At 38.1% G+C, this 16026-nt stretch overlaps 1 protein-coding gene across 4 annotated transcripts in view; it reads right to left on the reverse strand.

The window, feature by feature from the left end:
• Positions 1-8467: 8467 nt before the first annotated feature.
• Rpn3 (regulatory particle non-ATPase 3) overlaps positions 8468-16026 on the reverse strand; it is a 162128-nt gene continuing 154569 nt past the window's right edge. For all 4 annotated transcript variants that reach the window (XM_090389291.1, XM_090389290.1, XM_090389292.1 and 1 more), the window contains one exon: positions 8468-8719. In XM_090389291.1, coding sequence (XP_090245417.1) covers positions 8642-8719 — 78 coding nt within the window. In that variant the 3' untranslated portion in view covers positions 8468-8641. The remainder of the gene's footprint in view (positions 8720-16026) is intronic.

Consider the following 16026-nt stretch of genomic DNA (forward strand, 5'->3'; position numbering starts at 1 on the left):
AACACGACTAACTCAGCCTCGTTGTGAAAAAGGCCCACAAAACTCAGCAATGTTGGCTTGAAGACTGAATTTGAAACTGATATAAATATAAAACTCAAGCTGAAGTCTCTTGCTGCATTAAACTTTGTCCCAGTCTATGATGTGAGGAGTGTTTTTGATGAGCTTGCCGCCACATTTCCAGACGAAGATAGCTATAATGAGGTGATCATGTACTTCTTTTCCACATTGAGGGTGCAGCAAGTAGCGATCCCCCAGTTTCCAATAAGAATATGAAATCATCATGATGCAGCTCTTGAACGGTCGCCTAAACCTACAAACTGCTGTGAGGGATTTCACAATGCATTTAATTCCACTGCAGTCACCCCAGCGTGTGGTTTTTGTTTGATGGACTGAAGAGGGACCTGGCTTGCCACATATTGACACTAGCTAATGCACAGGCAGGTCGTCTAGAGGTGGGAAAGAGAAGAAATATGAGCAGGTAGAAGTGCAGGAACATGAGCAGGTAGAAGACAAACAGAAATACTTGCAAACATTGGCTAACTAACAGTAATGAATAAATCACTGAAATATGTCTGAATTAGTTGTTTGTTGATGAAAAACCAGCAGTGTTGACTGTGCGCTTTGTAAGACAGAGAAAAAAATCATTTATTTTTATAAATAAAATAAAAGGCTTTAGCTGAAATAAAACCAGAGCATTTTATTTCCAGTAATTTCCCTTACAAACTATATTTATAAAATATATAAATACGTTTTTAAATATGAAATAATTTATTTTTGTAAACTAAAAACAATGTGAGCATTTATTCGTATGGGCTTCTTTCATGTGCGCATTTATCTGGTCACAGATATCAGCATGCCATGCACATACATTGCTGGACAAAATTAAGTGAACAAAATATTTTTCATTAATATTTTACTGTTCACAGTATATTTCATATAATAGGCATTCTAGCATGCAAATTCCGAGTATCCAATAGAAATCGATCTACCACTTTACAGAGCCGCATATTATGCAAATGGTTTATGCTTATAAAAACACGGGTTTCGACTGCATCACTTCATTTCCCTTTGTTTTTGCCTTGTTCAGTAGGATTGCCACATTTCCAGTACTCAGGATGGCAAGTCGTCGTTTAGATGATTCTTTGAGATGGCAGGCCATTGGACGACTTGAAGCCCAGCAGTCCCAGGCGGAGATGGCATGCTGGCTTAATGTGTCACGCAAGTTCGTCTAGGCATTATGGAAGCAGTTTCAGAAGACAGGATTCATTACAAGAAGAGCTGGCCAAGGCCACCCGAGGACTACGTTAACCAGAATCTAAAAGCAAGGCGGAACCCTACGATGTCCTGTCATCAACTGGCTCTTGAGATTGCTGTGGCCACAAGTGAAAACCGTTTCGACCAACCAGACTGTGTTAAGAAGGCTGAATATAAGTTGGCTTTATTCAAGGAAACCAGTAGTTTGCAACCCATTAACCCCAAATCACCGCAGAGCTCATCGAAACTGATGCCATGAACATGTGACTTGAAGCCTTTACAAATGGTTACCATTCTGTTCTCTGAAGAGTCCCGTTTTAGTCTACAGATTCTAGTTTATTTCATTTGGAGACAACCAGAAATGCAGTACCATCCTTCCAACATTAGAAAAAAGGACACTTACGGCAGAGACGGCGTTCTTGTGTGCGGTGAAATAATGATCAACGACCGCACTCCTCTTCATGTTTTTGATAGGGACACCGTAACTGCACTGAAGTACCGAGAACAGATCCTCGAACCCTATGTGCGACTTTTTAAGGGTGCGGTTGGCCCAGATTTTTTCATGCACGACAACACCACTGCACATAGAGCTCAAGTGGTTGAGGAATATCTTGAAACTGAAGGTATCTAACGACAGCCATGGCCAACACGAATACCAGAATTAAATCCATCGACCATCGTGGGATGCCTTTGGGCATCGCATTGCATGCCGACTGCAAACTGCTCGGTCGCTTGTTGAGTTATGAAAATGTTTGCTCAACAAACATTTTCATAAAAAAAAATAAGCAGATTTATTCACATTTTAGCAAACATTTAATTGCATTAGGGCAGCGTTTCCCAAACTGGGGTCTACAGACCCCTGGTGGTCCGTATACCAGTTCCAGGGGGTCCGCGAAACGCCTTCCCCCTGGAACTGGTCAAATTATTCGTTCTATGTATAGCAAATTCATGATAAAGTTATTATTATATATTTATGTAACAATAAAAATTAAGTTGAGTCGTTTTAAACAAAAATTTGTCAGAAAACCCAGTATTCACATACACAGTTCCGCAAACTTTTTTTGATTTTTGAAGGGGTCCGTCAACTTATTTTTGAAAGGGTTCGTATATCTCAGTAGTTTGGGAACCACTGTATTAGGGCACAAATATGACGAAAAGAATAATAAAATTTCACGAAAATGTTTATATTCAAAACAAAATGGCAGAACCGTATTGTGTTATTTTCTTTTTTTTTTAATTAATCAGAAATTTCTTGTAGACTAAAGAAAAGTACCCATGTATAAGAATTGCCAAAAAAGGTTACATTACAGAAGTCAATTCAAAATGCTTGAAAAATATGGTCACTTGACATAAGTATGTCATGTGACCATATTTTCGAGCATCTTGAAACAGCGTATGATCCTCTCCAACGGCTAAATAAGCCAGACAGCGGTGAACCACGCTCGATATAAGGGTGTCTATAAGATCCTGTGGCAACAGATCCCATTCTTCCACCAGCACAGACCTTAGCTCACCAAGTGACCGAGGAGTTGCTGTCGGCGTGCAATGCGACGCCCAAGTGTGTCCCACACATGTTCGATCGAATTTAAGTCTGGTGATTGTGCTCGCCACAGCAGTCATTGCATACCTTGTTTTAAGATATTTCTCCACCACTTGATGTGCAGTGGCGTTGCCACGCATGAAAAGAAAATCTGGGCCAACTGTAGCTCTAAAAATTCGCACATAGGGTTCGAGGATATGTTCTCGGTACCTCTGTGCAGTTACAGTTCCTCTATCAAAAACATGAAGAGGGTTGCGGTCGTTGATCATTATTCCACCCCACACGAAAACACCGCCTCCACAACATTCCTTTCTCCCATGTTGGAGGGATGGTACCGCATTCCTCGTTGTCTCGAGATGAAATAACATTTAGAATGTTTGTAGGCTAAAACGCAATTAATCAGAGAACAGAAGTGTACTCCATTTGTCAGGACTCCGTTTCGACGAGCTCTTCGGTGGTTTGGAGTTAATGGGATACAAACCACTGGCTTCCTTGCAGAGTCCACATTATTGAGCTTTCTGGCTCAATAATGTTCCTAGAATTACCTTACCTAACAATCCGTGTCTTGTGACATGCTGCATTATCTTGCTGGTAAGTAACTGTTACCAATTGAATAAACTGCGAGCATCAAGGGATGCAACAATGTTTAAAAAGGCTGTAGCATTCACATGTTCATCCACCAATATCACGAATTCTAATGTGTGCCACGAAAACACTCCCCAAGCCACCGCACTTCTACCACCAGCCTGAAGTGTTGATACATGGCATCATGGGTGTATTGACTCATGCTACTGTTCCAATATCCTAGTTCGACAGTCAGAATAGGACAACTGAAACGGGGATTCGTCGGACCTCACGAATTTTTGCACTCCTCAAATGTCCAGTGCAGTTGAAAATGTTTTCACCTCTGGCTGCGGCAACGTCAAGAGACAGTTGACAGGACATCATAGGGTTCTGTCTTGCTGTTAGAACCAGATAACGGTCTGTTCTGGTTGACGTATCCCTCGGGCTACCCTGGCTAGCTCTTCTTGTAATGGTTGCTATCTCCTGAAACTGCTCCCATTGCCGAGACGACACTGTGTGACACATAAGCTGACATGCCACCTCACCCTAGAACTTCACGTCTTCCAACGGCCTGTTATCTCAAATAATCATCTTAACGACGATGACTTGCCATCCTGAGTACTGAACATGTGGCTGTCCCACTGTGCAAGCCAAAAAACGGGAATGAAGTGATGCAGTAGAAACCCGTTTTTTTTTATAGGCATAAAAATTTGCATAATGTCCGACTCCATAAGCTGGTAGATCGATTTCTATTGGATACTCGGAATTTGCACGCCAGGATGCCCATTATATGAAATATTCGCCTTCGGCGACACTGTTCACAATAAAATATTCATGAAAAACATTTGTTCTGTTAATTTTGTCGAGCAGTGTATATGATTTTGAGTGTCATCGAAGTATCATTGAAGCAGAACAACTTTCTTTGCGAAAAAAAAAAAAGGACTGAGTTAAAACTCAGTCCTTTTTTTCCTTTGTTAATTTCAACAAAGGACTGAGTTTTAAAATTTCAATTTGTTAATTGAATTTCCTTTGTTAATTTCAATCCTAAAGGATTGAAATTAACAAAGTTTTCTTCGTCCCCTGAAGATCGGGATACAAGAAATGGAGGATATTCGAGAAATAGGGCAATATTTCTCGAACTGGAAGTTGGAACGCAATGTGCTATCATCAAAACCATGAACAGAATTTCCAGTCAAGGCAAGAACTTTTAAATTACAAAGAGGAAGAGTGGAGAAGGAACTGAACGTTGGGAAGCACCAGCATTAGTTGATAAGTTAGAAGAGGAATTGGTATGAGGAATGAGCAGTCAGAGAAAATACTGGATACCCATTTCTTAAAAAAAAGAAAACCATTCAGCAATCCTTGTTTAGAACTTTAAACCAAATACGATCAGCAATCTTACAAATAAAAGGTGCAACTGCTTGATTTTCACGGGAAATTTTCCATCCAATTATCCTGAAGATGAGTAACACACGCCAATCATCGTTGGATTGACACTGACAAAATTCATATTGATGATGACTGATCAGATGGGTTGAGACAGTTTAAGAGTTGGAAGTTGATAAATTTCTGTATTAGTTTGGAAAGAGCAGAATTGCAATGGGATAATTGAGAGGAAGGGATTTGTCACCCTTGTTAGAAAATAGTAGGATGTGAGTTCACGCAGGAAAAATGCCAGTGGATTAAATGTAAAAAGGCGACGCAAAACATGAGCAAGCTTGGAAGCGTGCAGGTTTTGAGAACAAGTGTAGAAATAATATCGACTTGGAGCTTTTTTTGCCATTAATTTTATTCAGAACTAAACAACCTGCTATCTGAATATCATGGGAGACACTAAGTGGATGGTTGGGGATTTACCAAGTTCGTCAATACAAGTCAGAAAGTTGGTTTGCACTTGTGAGGTTACCTCTAGTGCATAAGGTGCAGTATTCCCGACCTTGCAAATATGGATATGTCCAGGGTTACCAATACTCTCCCATCGTGATGATGCAACCAGATCTGGTTGTTGCAGAACGACCGAACTTTCCAGAAAATTTGTTAATTATACTCATAAGCAAAGCCATCTAATGAATTCTGCAAGAAAGTCTGTGAGAAGCCACAGGGTCCAAAGTGAATGATCCTCAATATATTTAAGGTTTTAAGCTAAAATATGTTCTAATTTAATGAAAATATAAACATGTTGGCATCAAATAAACGAATCGATAACTGCAAATGTAATGAAACATTATCGAAGCAATATTTACGCTAGTGGCGCAGCAGAATGCCGCTATATTCTGCATTACTGGGGGGAGAGGGATGTTATAATCACATAAAACAAAGCATCTTAAAAATGTAATTTAATCGCCGAAATAAAATATGGCAACTGCTGCTTAAACGTAAGAATTATGTACTTTTTCTTCTCAGGGTAGTTAGTCCCCCTGAGAAGCTTAGGGGGGAAGGAAGCCACCTAATCAGTTCTGCAGAGGAGCTCGGTTTTCCGCTACGCCACTGACCTATGCTTCCACTCCAAAGTGGTTAAAAGTTTATCGGACACTAGTCAGAGATGGCGCGTTATTTAAAATCACTGTAGAGAAATCAGTGGCAACATTACAGCTGCTCCAGGCTGTAATGTACTGTAAATAACAACATAATTTATTGTGTGTATATATGCATATTTATTTATTTTTCTAATATTTAAAGTGATACACCTTTCAGGATATTCTTGTGCGTTTATACAAGACGAGCTCTATTCCTGATTCGGATATGTAACCACCAATTTTGTGGCTGATTTTTTTTTTTTTTTTTTTTTATCATTCCACATAGGGTGAAAAGCATCACATAACAGAGTACTTCAGAACTCCATTCTTCGACGAACAGTTTTCATTTTGGCATTACGTGAGTGCCACCCGAACGTTAATTTGGCCAATCCTGTATATGAAAGTATTTTTCCGATTCATTACCGAATCGGATTCAGGAATCGCTAAAGCTGTACAATCGTTATTTTTAATTATTAGCAGTGTGCTAATTTCAGTAAATTATGTGAGCAGTCAGTCAGTGCGCATGTCGGTTAGAGCTTAAGGCTTTTGCCCTGAATTTGATATTATTTGAAGAGTTGAGAATGGGGTACCATCCTTTAATATAGGGCATGATATTAAAAAAAAAAAATTGTAAAACGATGTTCAAGTATTATACACTGAATTGCCAGTTTATCGGTTACATCAACCAAACGGCGAGTAGCATCTCCTCTAAACCTCAGAGAAAAACTACAAGGATGATCGCATACTGCATTTGTCACATTCTTCAAGCTCGTTCTGCCGTATCACGAAGACGCTCCATCAGGGTGATTGACTGAGCAGGCCAATGAATTATGGTAGCCGCCTTTCCCCCCTCCCCATGTTCCTAGAATTACCTTACCTAACAATCCGTGTCTTGTGTGACATGCTGCATTATCTTGCTGGGAAGTAACTGTTACCAATTGAATAAACTGCATCAAGGGATGCAACTATGTTTAAAGAGGCTGTAGCATTCACATGTTCATCCACCAATATCACGAATTCTAATGTGTGCCACGAAAACACTCCCCAAGCCACCGCACTTCTACTACCAGCCTGAAGTGTTGATACATGGCATCATGGGTGTATTGACTCATGCTACTGTTCCCATATCCTAGTTCGACAGTCAGAATGGGACAACTGAAACGGGAATTCGTCAGACCTCAAGACTTTTTGCACTCCACAAACCTGGTATGAACACGTGATAGTTTCTTACAGAACAACTGATTTCTTGATAATGGGGTGGGTACCAATAAACTGGTCAGTCAGTGTATAAACTACTGGTGCTGTACCATAAGTGTATAGAAACAATTAATTTTAAAACCCCAAGCGTGACTTCCAAACTTTTCACTTAATTTTAAGTCACGCAGTACTTTCCAAAATGGGATTATTTTGTTTGGTATGGTGACATTCGAACATTACTGCATTCAATTTTATTTGTTACCCCTTAAACTATCAATGAAAATGGGACAATTACTGAAGCTCACAATCACTTGCTGAGTCGTGCCAATTTGTGACAGGATTAGACAGCGGTCTCTGTTCAATCAAGTTTTCTCCCAAAAGCCCTTCAGATGGCCTCAAGTGATAAAAACAAGTGGACAGGGGTTTCTTGCCACCCGCCAACACATCTTCGCCATTATTTTCAACATGCGAAGGTGCAGTTTTTACATATTATAGGATTGCCAAAAAAAAAAGTAAACGGAATCATTTAGTCGGCTTTTGTTATTCGTAAAGCCAAAAGATGCAAACCTTTTCTGGCATTAGCCAAAAATAAATAAATAAATTAATAATAATAAAATAAACCAAATATTCCCATTCCCACAAAGTAACCAACTATCCAATTCCGCATCGCACTTTGCCAGACTCGCTGCCGTTGGGAGGCAATTAATTGGCCGCTGTCCATTTTCAAACTCAACAGGGGATTGATAATAGCTGCAGTCCTATGTGCTTTTTCTACCACTTTTTTTCCCCTCCTACAATACAAAACCAGATACCCAATGAAGCCCAAGAGAAGAGTGGTTGGCCCCCCTCCCAAAACAAGAATTTACATACACACATATATAAGAAAGGGAAAATTTAACCCTCGCAATCAATAGTACTGACTTCCTTAACGAAACTGCTTAGGTTTGCCACTAGTTACAAGACAGCTGTGCAATCTCTAGCCGGTTCTGGGCCAACACGTGTTCAATTATCTTCTCTTGAAGGTAGCCCAGTGTTGATGCGCGCTGATGCATAAGTAAACGTGCCTTGAGTGACCCGGGTTCAAAGCCCGTGACTGCTGAATACGGTGTTGTTTCTTGTATTCTCTCTACCTTGTGAACTCCTCTGACCGTGTGGTCGTCCCGGAGTATAAACAGAAATTTTATTTATTTTTTATAGCGTGCGTTGTGCACTTAAAAAGTAGTAATTTTCTGTTATGCACTGTACACAACCTGTAAGAAACTGAAGTACAAAAAGGTGAGGTATTTGTAATCAGTAAGAAATAATAAAAAAAGAAAGACAAGGTGAGTATTCATGTGCATAGTGTACATATATGAAAAGGTAGCGTGAGCTTATGTAAACAAGAAATTTCAAACAATTAAAAGAGAGCATTTTTATTTTTCAAGACAAATTTCACTCAAGTAGTATGTGTATCATTATTAGTTTTATCACCTATCTGGTGACAAATAGACTGGACTAGTTGCCATGGCTACGGCAACCCTTTCAACCCATCACAAAGGATTGCTACCGTACTGCCCTTTAGCTATCGTTGCTATGGAAAACCATCATCCTCCTCGTCAGCCATTTCCTTAGCATACTCGAGGTCCTGCTGTTCTCTCTCGCGACGTTCCTGTGTGACAGAAAATTACACTCCATCAGTTGTTTTTTTTTTTTTTTTCCTGCTCCAATTACATTAAACTATGGAAGAAATCGATAAAGTAGTTTAGATGGTGCGCCAAATGCTTTGCAGCAATTTTATCATAATTTAAATTAACTTTCCGCCTTAAACTGACGAAAACTACGCAAAAAAGAGCAATCAATAATTATCTTAAAACTCCAGCACTCGTAAAATTAATACGTATTTACACGAAGCGTAAAAGGCAATTTATGAAATACCACAGCTTGCACGTGCCTAGGCATTTTTGGAAACGAGGCTCCTGCGCAATCACGCCCGCGCACAACCACAGTTTAAAAAGTAGGCACGGATCGATAAATCGAAATATTCAATCACGCATAAGTAATGCTGTACTCGGCAAGTAAGTAAAAACAGAAATCAGAAGTGAGTGACGAAGAGAAAAACAATACTAGTTGTTTTTTTAAGTTAATGAGGAAAACATTCAAAGTTTGAAGAGGGTTCTTTGCAGAGATAAGAGCTGTACCGTATTTAATAGTACGAATATATCAATCCTATGCAAAATAATGTCAGGTGAACAGGAAAAAGAACGAATGTTGTGGACAGGAGCCAAATGTAGCTGTACTCCTTTCCACCCCTTTCACCGGAGTGGGTCGAATAACCCTTTGTGCACCTAAAAGAGAGTGGCAGGAGTGGCATGCAAGAGGGAGGGGGAAATCGTTAACTGCTCTTCGTCGCCACCAACGGATCTAGTGACCGTAACGCTCGATTGTACTACGTTTGCCTTAGAGCTTTTTTTTTTTTTTTTTTTTTAATGCTCTTCCAGCGAACTGCACGCTTGCGTAGTTTCTTCCCGCACATAATGTAGAACCGTAAAAAGGCAGGCCATCATTAAAAAAAAAAAAAAAAACCGTTCGGAGCTGCCGCCTTCGGCAATGTAAGAAAGGAGGCCAACGGAGTAAGCTCACTTTCTTTTCTTTATGCCTTCTTTATCGTGTGAACTTTAAAAGGTACTCTTTACCTTTCGGGTGAAGGACACGCATTCTGCATTGCCGGTCATTACTTTCTCAGACTTCCACGGACCTTTAAATGCCAAAGGGTTGAGATGTTTCTCATTCTTACTCCATCGTTCACTAATACGCATCGGGAATACCTCGTATACATTTATAACCTTTGTTTAGAACGTACTAGATTAGAATAATCTATAATTATTAATTAGTAGAAAAATCTAGAGAAAAAATCCCCCCCCCCCCGAATTACATATGCTACCGTTTCAAAAATTAATGTAATATCCTTTACGTTTCAGGAATAATTACATATTCTCATCTTCAGAATGACTGAACTATAGGTATATGAGGTGTGAACCAATTTTAGCGTATTTAACGATTACTATATCTGATGCACAGAAATTTGATCGCTGTTTATTAATACCGCATTTACATCGTACAAAAATAGCAGCTCAAGAGAGAACGGGAATTATTACAATGGCGTGAAAATAAAAGGCAAAATTAAAATTTCAGGAGACCAGTGCTGTGTTCATGCATAACAACAGATGTAAAGACAAACAAGATACAGTGCCACTAAGAAGGATTGCAATGTCTATATGACATTCGATACACGCGTCTACTGGCCAAGGGTGAGGCCATTAATAAATTGATTGTGTTTAGACTAGACTAATGAAGAGACGTCTTAAGGCTGTGGTGTCATGTTCGCCACCTGTTATATAAGACGGCCGTACAGACAAGTGCGCATATTAACAAGCCAGCACTGTTGCAATAAGAGACAGGAGGGCAATTAGGAATACGAATCTACAATCTTAGGAGGGTAAACAACTGCGTCAGAGATGAGTTAGTCGCTGTCCTTATCACCTTCACCTTCGAACCCGGAAAAGACTGGGGAGAACTTACTGTGTCTAGACAGCGGAGCAAGCAACAATAACTGCGTACAGGGGCAATGGTATGACGGTGATACTCTCCCTTCCGGTCCTCACTTGCTGCCTCAGCAATAAGAAGAAAACCGGACTTTCTTCGGTATGCTGTATTTAGAAAATAAACCACACTAACAATCTGTTCTACTAACAGTAGGTGGTTTTTGAACTAAAAGAAGTTTCCGTTTAGTTTATGGCAAAAAAAAAAAAAAAAAAAAGATGGGTAAGACATGCGAAATTACTGCAATCAGGAAACCGAATAATATAGGACACCCCACATACGTGCTGTGTTGTAGGAGACAAAACTACATCTTTAAGTGATTTAGAGGAAATATGGTAACCCATGATTATACTGAATGCCTGCAAACAAAAAACGGATGGCTTAAAATAAATACATATTTTCATCCCTATGAAACCCGGCTTATAGGATACCCGGTATATTTAAACGCTATTTCCTGCTATTCGTTCTCCACTGTTAATGAAAAATGGAAAGAAATCAACAGAATGTGTATTCCACATCACTTCCTTTATCGCAATTCTTCCAGTAAAAAAAATTCTATCCATGATATAAAAATCGTATCCATGATATTATCCAGCAAATTTTAAGTTTTTTTTTTTTTTGATATAGTTTTCGGAAGGAAAAAAAAATGTTTTTCAATGAATTAAAAATTGAGAAAACAGAATATCATCATACAATAATATACACTTCAAAACCTATATATTATTTAACATATTAAACCACGTAATGAAAAAAAAATAAAGAAATTTAATTTAAAAAAAAGTTTACGAAAATAGCATTCCAATTTCATTAAAAATTGCTGAAAATCATCTTAAATAGTTGAAACAACTGATTATACAAACTAAAAATATTTAATTACTAAAAATGCATTTGATATATACTAAATAAACAAACATAGCAAATCGGCAATAAAACAATATTGAAATAAAGGAACTTATAAAGCTTAATGCCCTAGAAAATGTTCAAATACATTAAAAACTAAGCTTACACCAAAACCAAAGTCTGCATTTATATATTTTCTTCTTACCAATACATAATTTATATAATATATAAAAACACATATTTTCTTATATGCACCACTCGCAACCTTAGGTTGCCCAAGCATTACATCAGAAATGAACAGCATTACCCTTTGGAAAAGTATTACTGCCATCATAAATGAGATGATAGAACATTTTAATGAAAAATGGTTAAGGAAAGTTTATCGGAAATATGAAATGGCATGTCAAAAAATAACACTACAATACTGGAACTATCACGACAGTTCCATAATAAGCACCGAAACAAGGACAAAAGAAATAAATATGGACTAAAACAAAATGTAGGGGGAAGGGGGCAATATTTACTTAACTGGTGTGGCCGGAACATGTCAACTTTCTGTAAATAGGAAATCTGATGGTTCCGACAGTGCCATAGTGGTTTTCTAGATCTGCATTCTTTGCAACACCAAGCAGGCGCGTTTAAATCAGTTGCGGTCCTACCGCTACAAAATTGAGTATTTCGATATACATTGTATATATATATATTTGAACTTTCTGGGAGCCTCAAATATTCGGCACCCAAAGATACGAGTTGCTGACAACCCCTAATGAACGTAATGTATGACATCTCATTGTGGAAATTAAAAAAAAAATAATAATAATAAATAAAAGACAAATAGGTATCAAAGCAGCTTTCGTGTTGCACATATTTTGAAACTTTTTAAAACATCTTTGAAACTTTTTAAATGAATGATGGGAAATTATTTTTAAGCAGAGGGCCGGCGAAGACCGAGATCAAAATAAAATTCAGCAGTCTGAAAATTGCCAACATATTCGAATTTTACTTCGAAAGAACGCATGCTTCATAAATAGTATGAAGCATAAAGCTTCAAAGATTTGCTGATCTCATTCAACTTTTATTTAAAAAATAAATTTGAACATTTTTTTTTTTTTTTTTGGAAGTCACGCGACAGGATACCACCCTAATAAAATCCGCCAACTATCACAGCTTCCTACTGTTATCAATTCAATCCTTCATCAGCAAAAGCTAATAAATGATTGGACATCCCAGCATCCTAGATGGTAGGATTAAATTGTTCGCGGGCGGTACCTGCCCAACTCTATTTTAGCTAGGTGCTGAAGAAATTTTTCATTATTTATTTTAATGTTATGACGTTTCAAATATATGACAGAACCCCAAGGCAAACAGTTGTTACAAGGAGTTTCTTACTGTAACAAGGACCAAGATGCATAATAGGGAACCTTTCAATTCATTCAAAAATATTCTCCAGACATTTAATAGCATTTATCCTGCGTCACCAGTGTGTTCATTCTGGGTCGGTAGAAATATTTTGGTAACTTCAACATCATTTCCGTGAGAGGCATGCCCTCGGCATTTCTGGGTTCCAGTCCGAACACAAACCGTACGGCGGTGGTAACATTTACCACTTGAATTTGCTAGGGGGGGGGGGGCCTCAGATGTCATTATGGCCATACGAGGCTTGTTTTTAAAAAAATAATAATCCCCCCCCCCCCCATCAAGGTGTAGATTAAATGATTTTATCAGTAGAGTTAGAGGTTTTTGTTATCGAATAAAGCATATTCCTGCAGAATTGATCAGAATTAATGCTAACGTCAGTGTTGCAGTCAAGAAGGAGAAATTACGTGTTTGAAATGAATCAATCTGACAAACAAAATAGGATACCTTATCTAAAGTACAGCAAAAAAAAAAACGGCAACATTTTCTCCACAGTTCAAGAAAACAAGAAATGCTTCTCCCCAATCTTTTTACTTCCTACAGGCCACGGTTCTTTGAACGCTAAGCTTTTCGAATTTGGACTTGCAAACTCTGACACAGTTCTGGTGGAAAGGAAGATTGGATAAACATTATTTATCATTGTCCTCTTTACCTTAAGTTTTTTGCTCTCATCTTGTTCCTGGAAATGAAATTCGTTCCAAGGACAATAAAGAATATTTCCAAATCCTACAAAATTACGTACATCTTGTGTCCTACAAATTTGAACAGAGTGAGAGTTATTTCATCACAACGCTGAAATGAGTGAAAACCATCTTTCAGAATCTCTTATAATCATTAACGTAGATTGGAAAAACCACTTTCCAGGTCACTTTCCTGCACTACTTGAATCTCTAATACCTTGTGTGCCTTACCAATCTTTGACTTCCCTCTACGGATTATGACATTGTGACTTTTAGGCTACATTCTCTATTAGTCATTATTGTATTTTTTTTTTTTTTTTTTCCAGTCCCTATTTTTAAGGTGGGATTCATTCACTCCCACCCTGGAGCGTGATTCATTTGGCCGGATACTGTCAGTTTGGGCCACTGAAGGCATGGGATTGCTGGCATCTTGGAGTCTTGACTCTGCGATCCCATGGCTGCTTCATTTCATTTTTAATTTATTTAACCATACAATAGTGCTTTCTGGACTGATGTTCACAAGTACTTACATTAGTATAAAACTGCATGTAAGTTTAAACTTTACATACGCTTGAAAATCAAGACATCCCACAACAATCTACTTGATTCATTATACAAGAGACCTCAAGGATATAATGTTTAACACAATTCTTAAAGAGTACATAAAATGCGTATACTATTTAAAATTCAGGACTATTTACAATTTACAGAATCGTATCTATATACGTACACTTTACATAATACTACATTTTATGTACACTTTACATACTTACTTACATTATACTACTTAATCTGACTACATAAAATTCCTTCAAATTTTTACAGAGCTCAATCATTCCTCTATATACTGTGTAGGCTGCCTTCTTTTGAAAACTGACAACAAATTTACAAACTTCTCTGAAATGCTGTTTATGCAAAATTAGTTTCCTAACATTATATACTTTGTAATACCCTCGACCATCATATTTAGATTAAACCTGGAATCACAATAATTTGAGCATTTAAACATATCATGTGAACTAGACTCAACCTATTCACAACAGCATGTCGTTTTCGACTAAATCACAGTACCAACTTTTCCTCGAGTTCATGAACAGTTATTAAAGTCACCACACTGGCTTCCAATACACATCACGATCGGCACTATCGAATTCAGGGATGAATTTGTGTCTCTTCCTTGATAAATGCTGGATCTTTTGTCCATTCTTTGGACTGGATAGTGCGGGCATGTCTATGCCTGCACTCCTTATGGTAGGGACGGGTACAAGGAAGCAGCCTTTCAAGTGATCGCTGCTTTCTGCTGCCAAATCAACACCACGCACGTACACCCACACATCTGGCCTTTTTTTTACAGATTAACAAGGCGGAGTTGAACTGATTCTGGTGCCGCCCTACATAAGACATACCTCACTCGCAAGAGACCTCCATGTTGTTTTTGACAGCATTAAAATTGGAAATAAATTCTGTTAGGGAGTGCTAGAACATCCAGGCTTATGCCTTGCACTTCCAAACTGTTTGGAAAATTTAAACGAAAGTTGGAGGGTACCAGGTTTTAACTCGAAGATCAAGGATGCGGTTGCAAAATCATCAGAATAGCTACTAAAGTATTTTTATGAACAACTGACATAATACGAAGAGACATGCGAGAGCGGAATAAATGTATTGTCTTTATGGAACGTTTCAAAGTATTTTGACCTACCTTCAAATTTCCCATGTGCACAGAGTAAAAAACTTTCAACGTAAAGTTACTGCATTTTAAAGTGCTTGCCAATTAAGGTTCAAAACCAATTGCAGAGTCAGAATGCAACTTATGGTGATTACGTGATGAAACACTAATCGGATTAGTCAAAAAAGAAAGAAAAAAAAGTGATTATATGTAAATACTGAGCACTCTCAGTCGAATTTCACAACGTTAGCAGAGCACATTAATTACACACTTGGAATTCTGAGAGTTGTCAGAATGAAGGGATGGGTTCAATATAATTGCAAGTCATGCTGAAAAGATAAATGGAACGCCTGGGGTAACCAACAAAATGTGATGTCCTAATCAAATGTTATACAATAACAGCTAGGCAAATGAAGCCATCATTCTTACTTAAATTACATTTCTTAGAATACTTGAAATAAAAACAAACAAAAGAACATTATATGCAGCTGCAGGTATTTGTTTACGAAATCAGTCTGTAGTTATGCGTATTGACGGAGTTGCAGTGGTAAAATCTCCACAGATTGTCTAGTTTGTAAAATCCAGACAGATAATAACAATCAACGTAATACCCTATATATTATACGGCAGCTAGTTAGAATTTTTGAGATGCAATTTACTGATTTAAGTGGAGGTGGGGGGGGGGAAATATTTGTATTCACACAGAAATAGTTGACAGAAGGCTGAAACAAACACCATGTATTACACTTTTTCAACATAGTCACCAGATAGTCA

Source organism: Mastigoproctus giganteus, chromosome 14 (assembly GCF_048544385.1).
Source record: "Mastigoproctus giganteus isolate SK-2022 chromosome 14, ASM4854438v1, whole genome shotgun sequence".
Lineage (NCBI taxonomy): Eukaryota > Metazoa > Arthropoda > Arachnida > Uropygi > Thelyphonidae > Mastigoproctus > Mastigoproctus giganteus.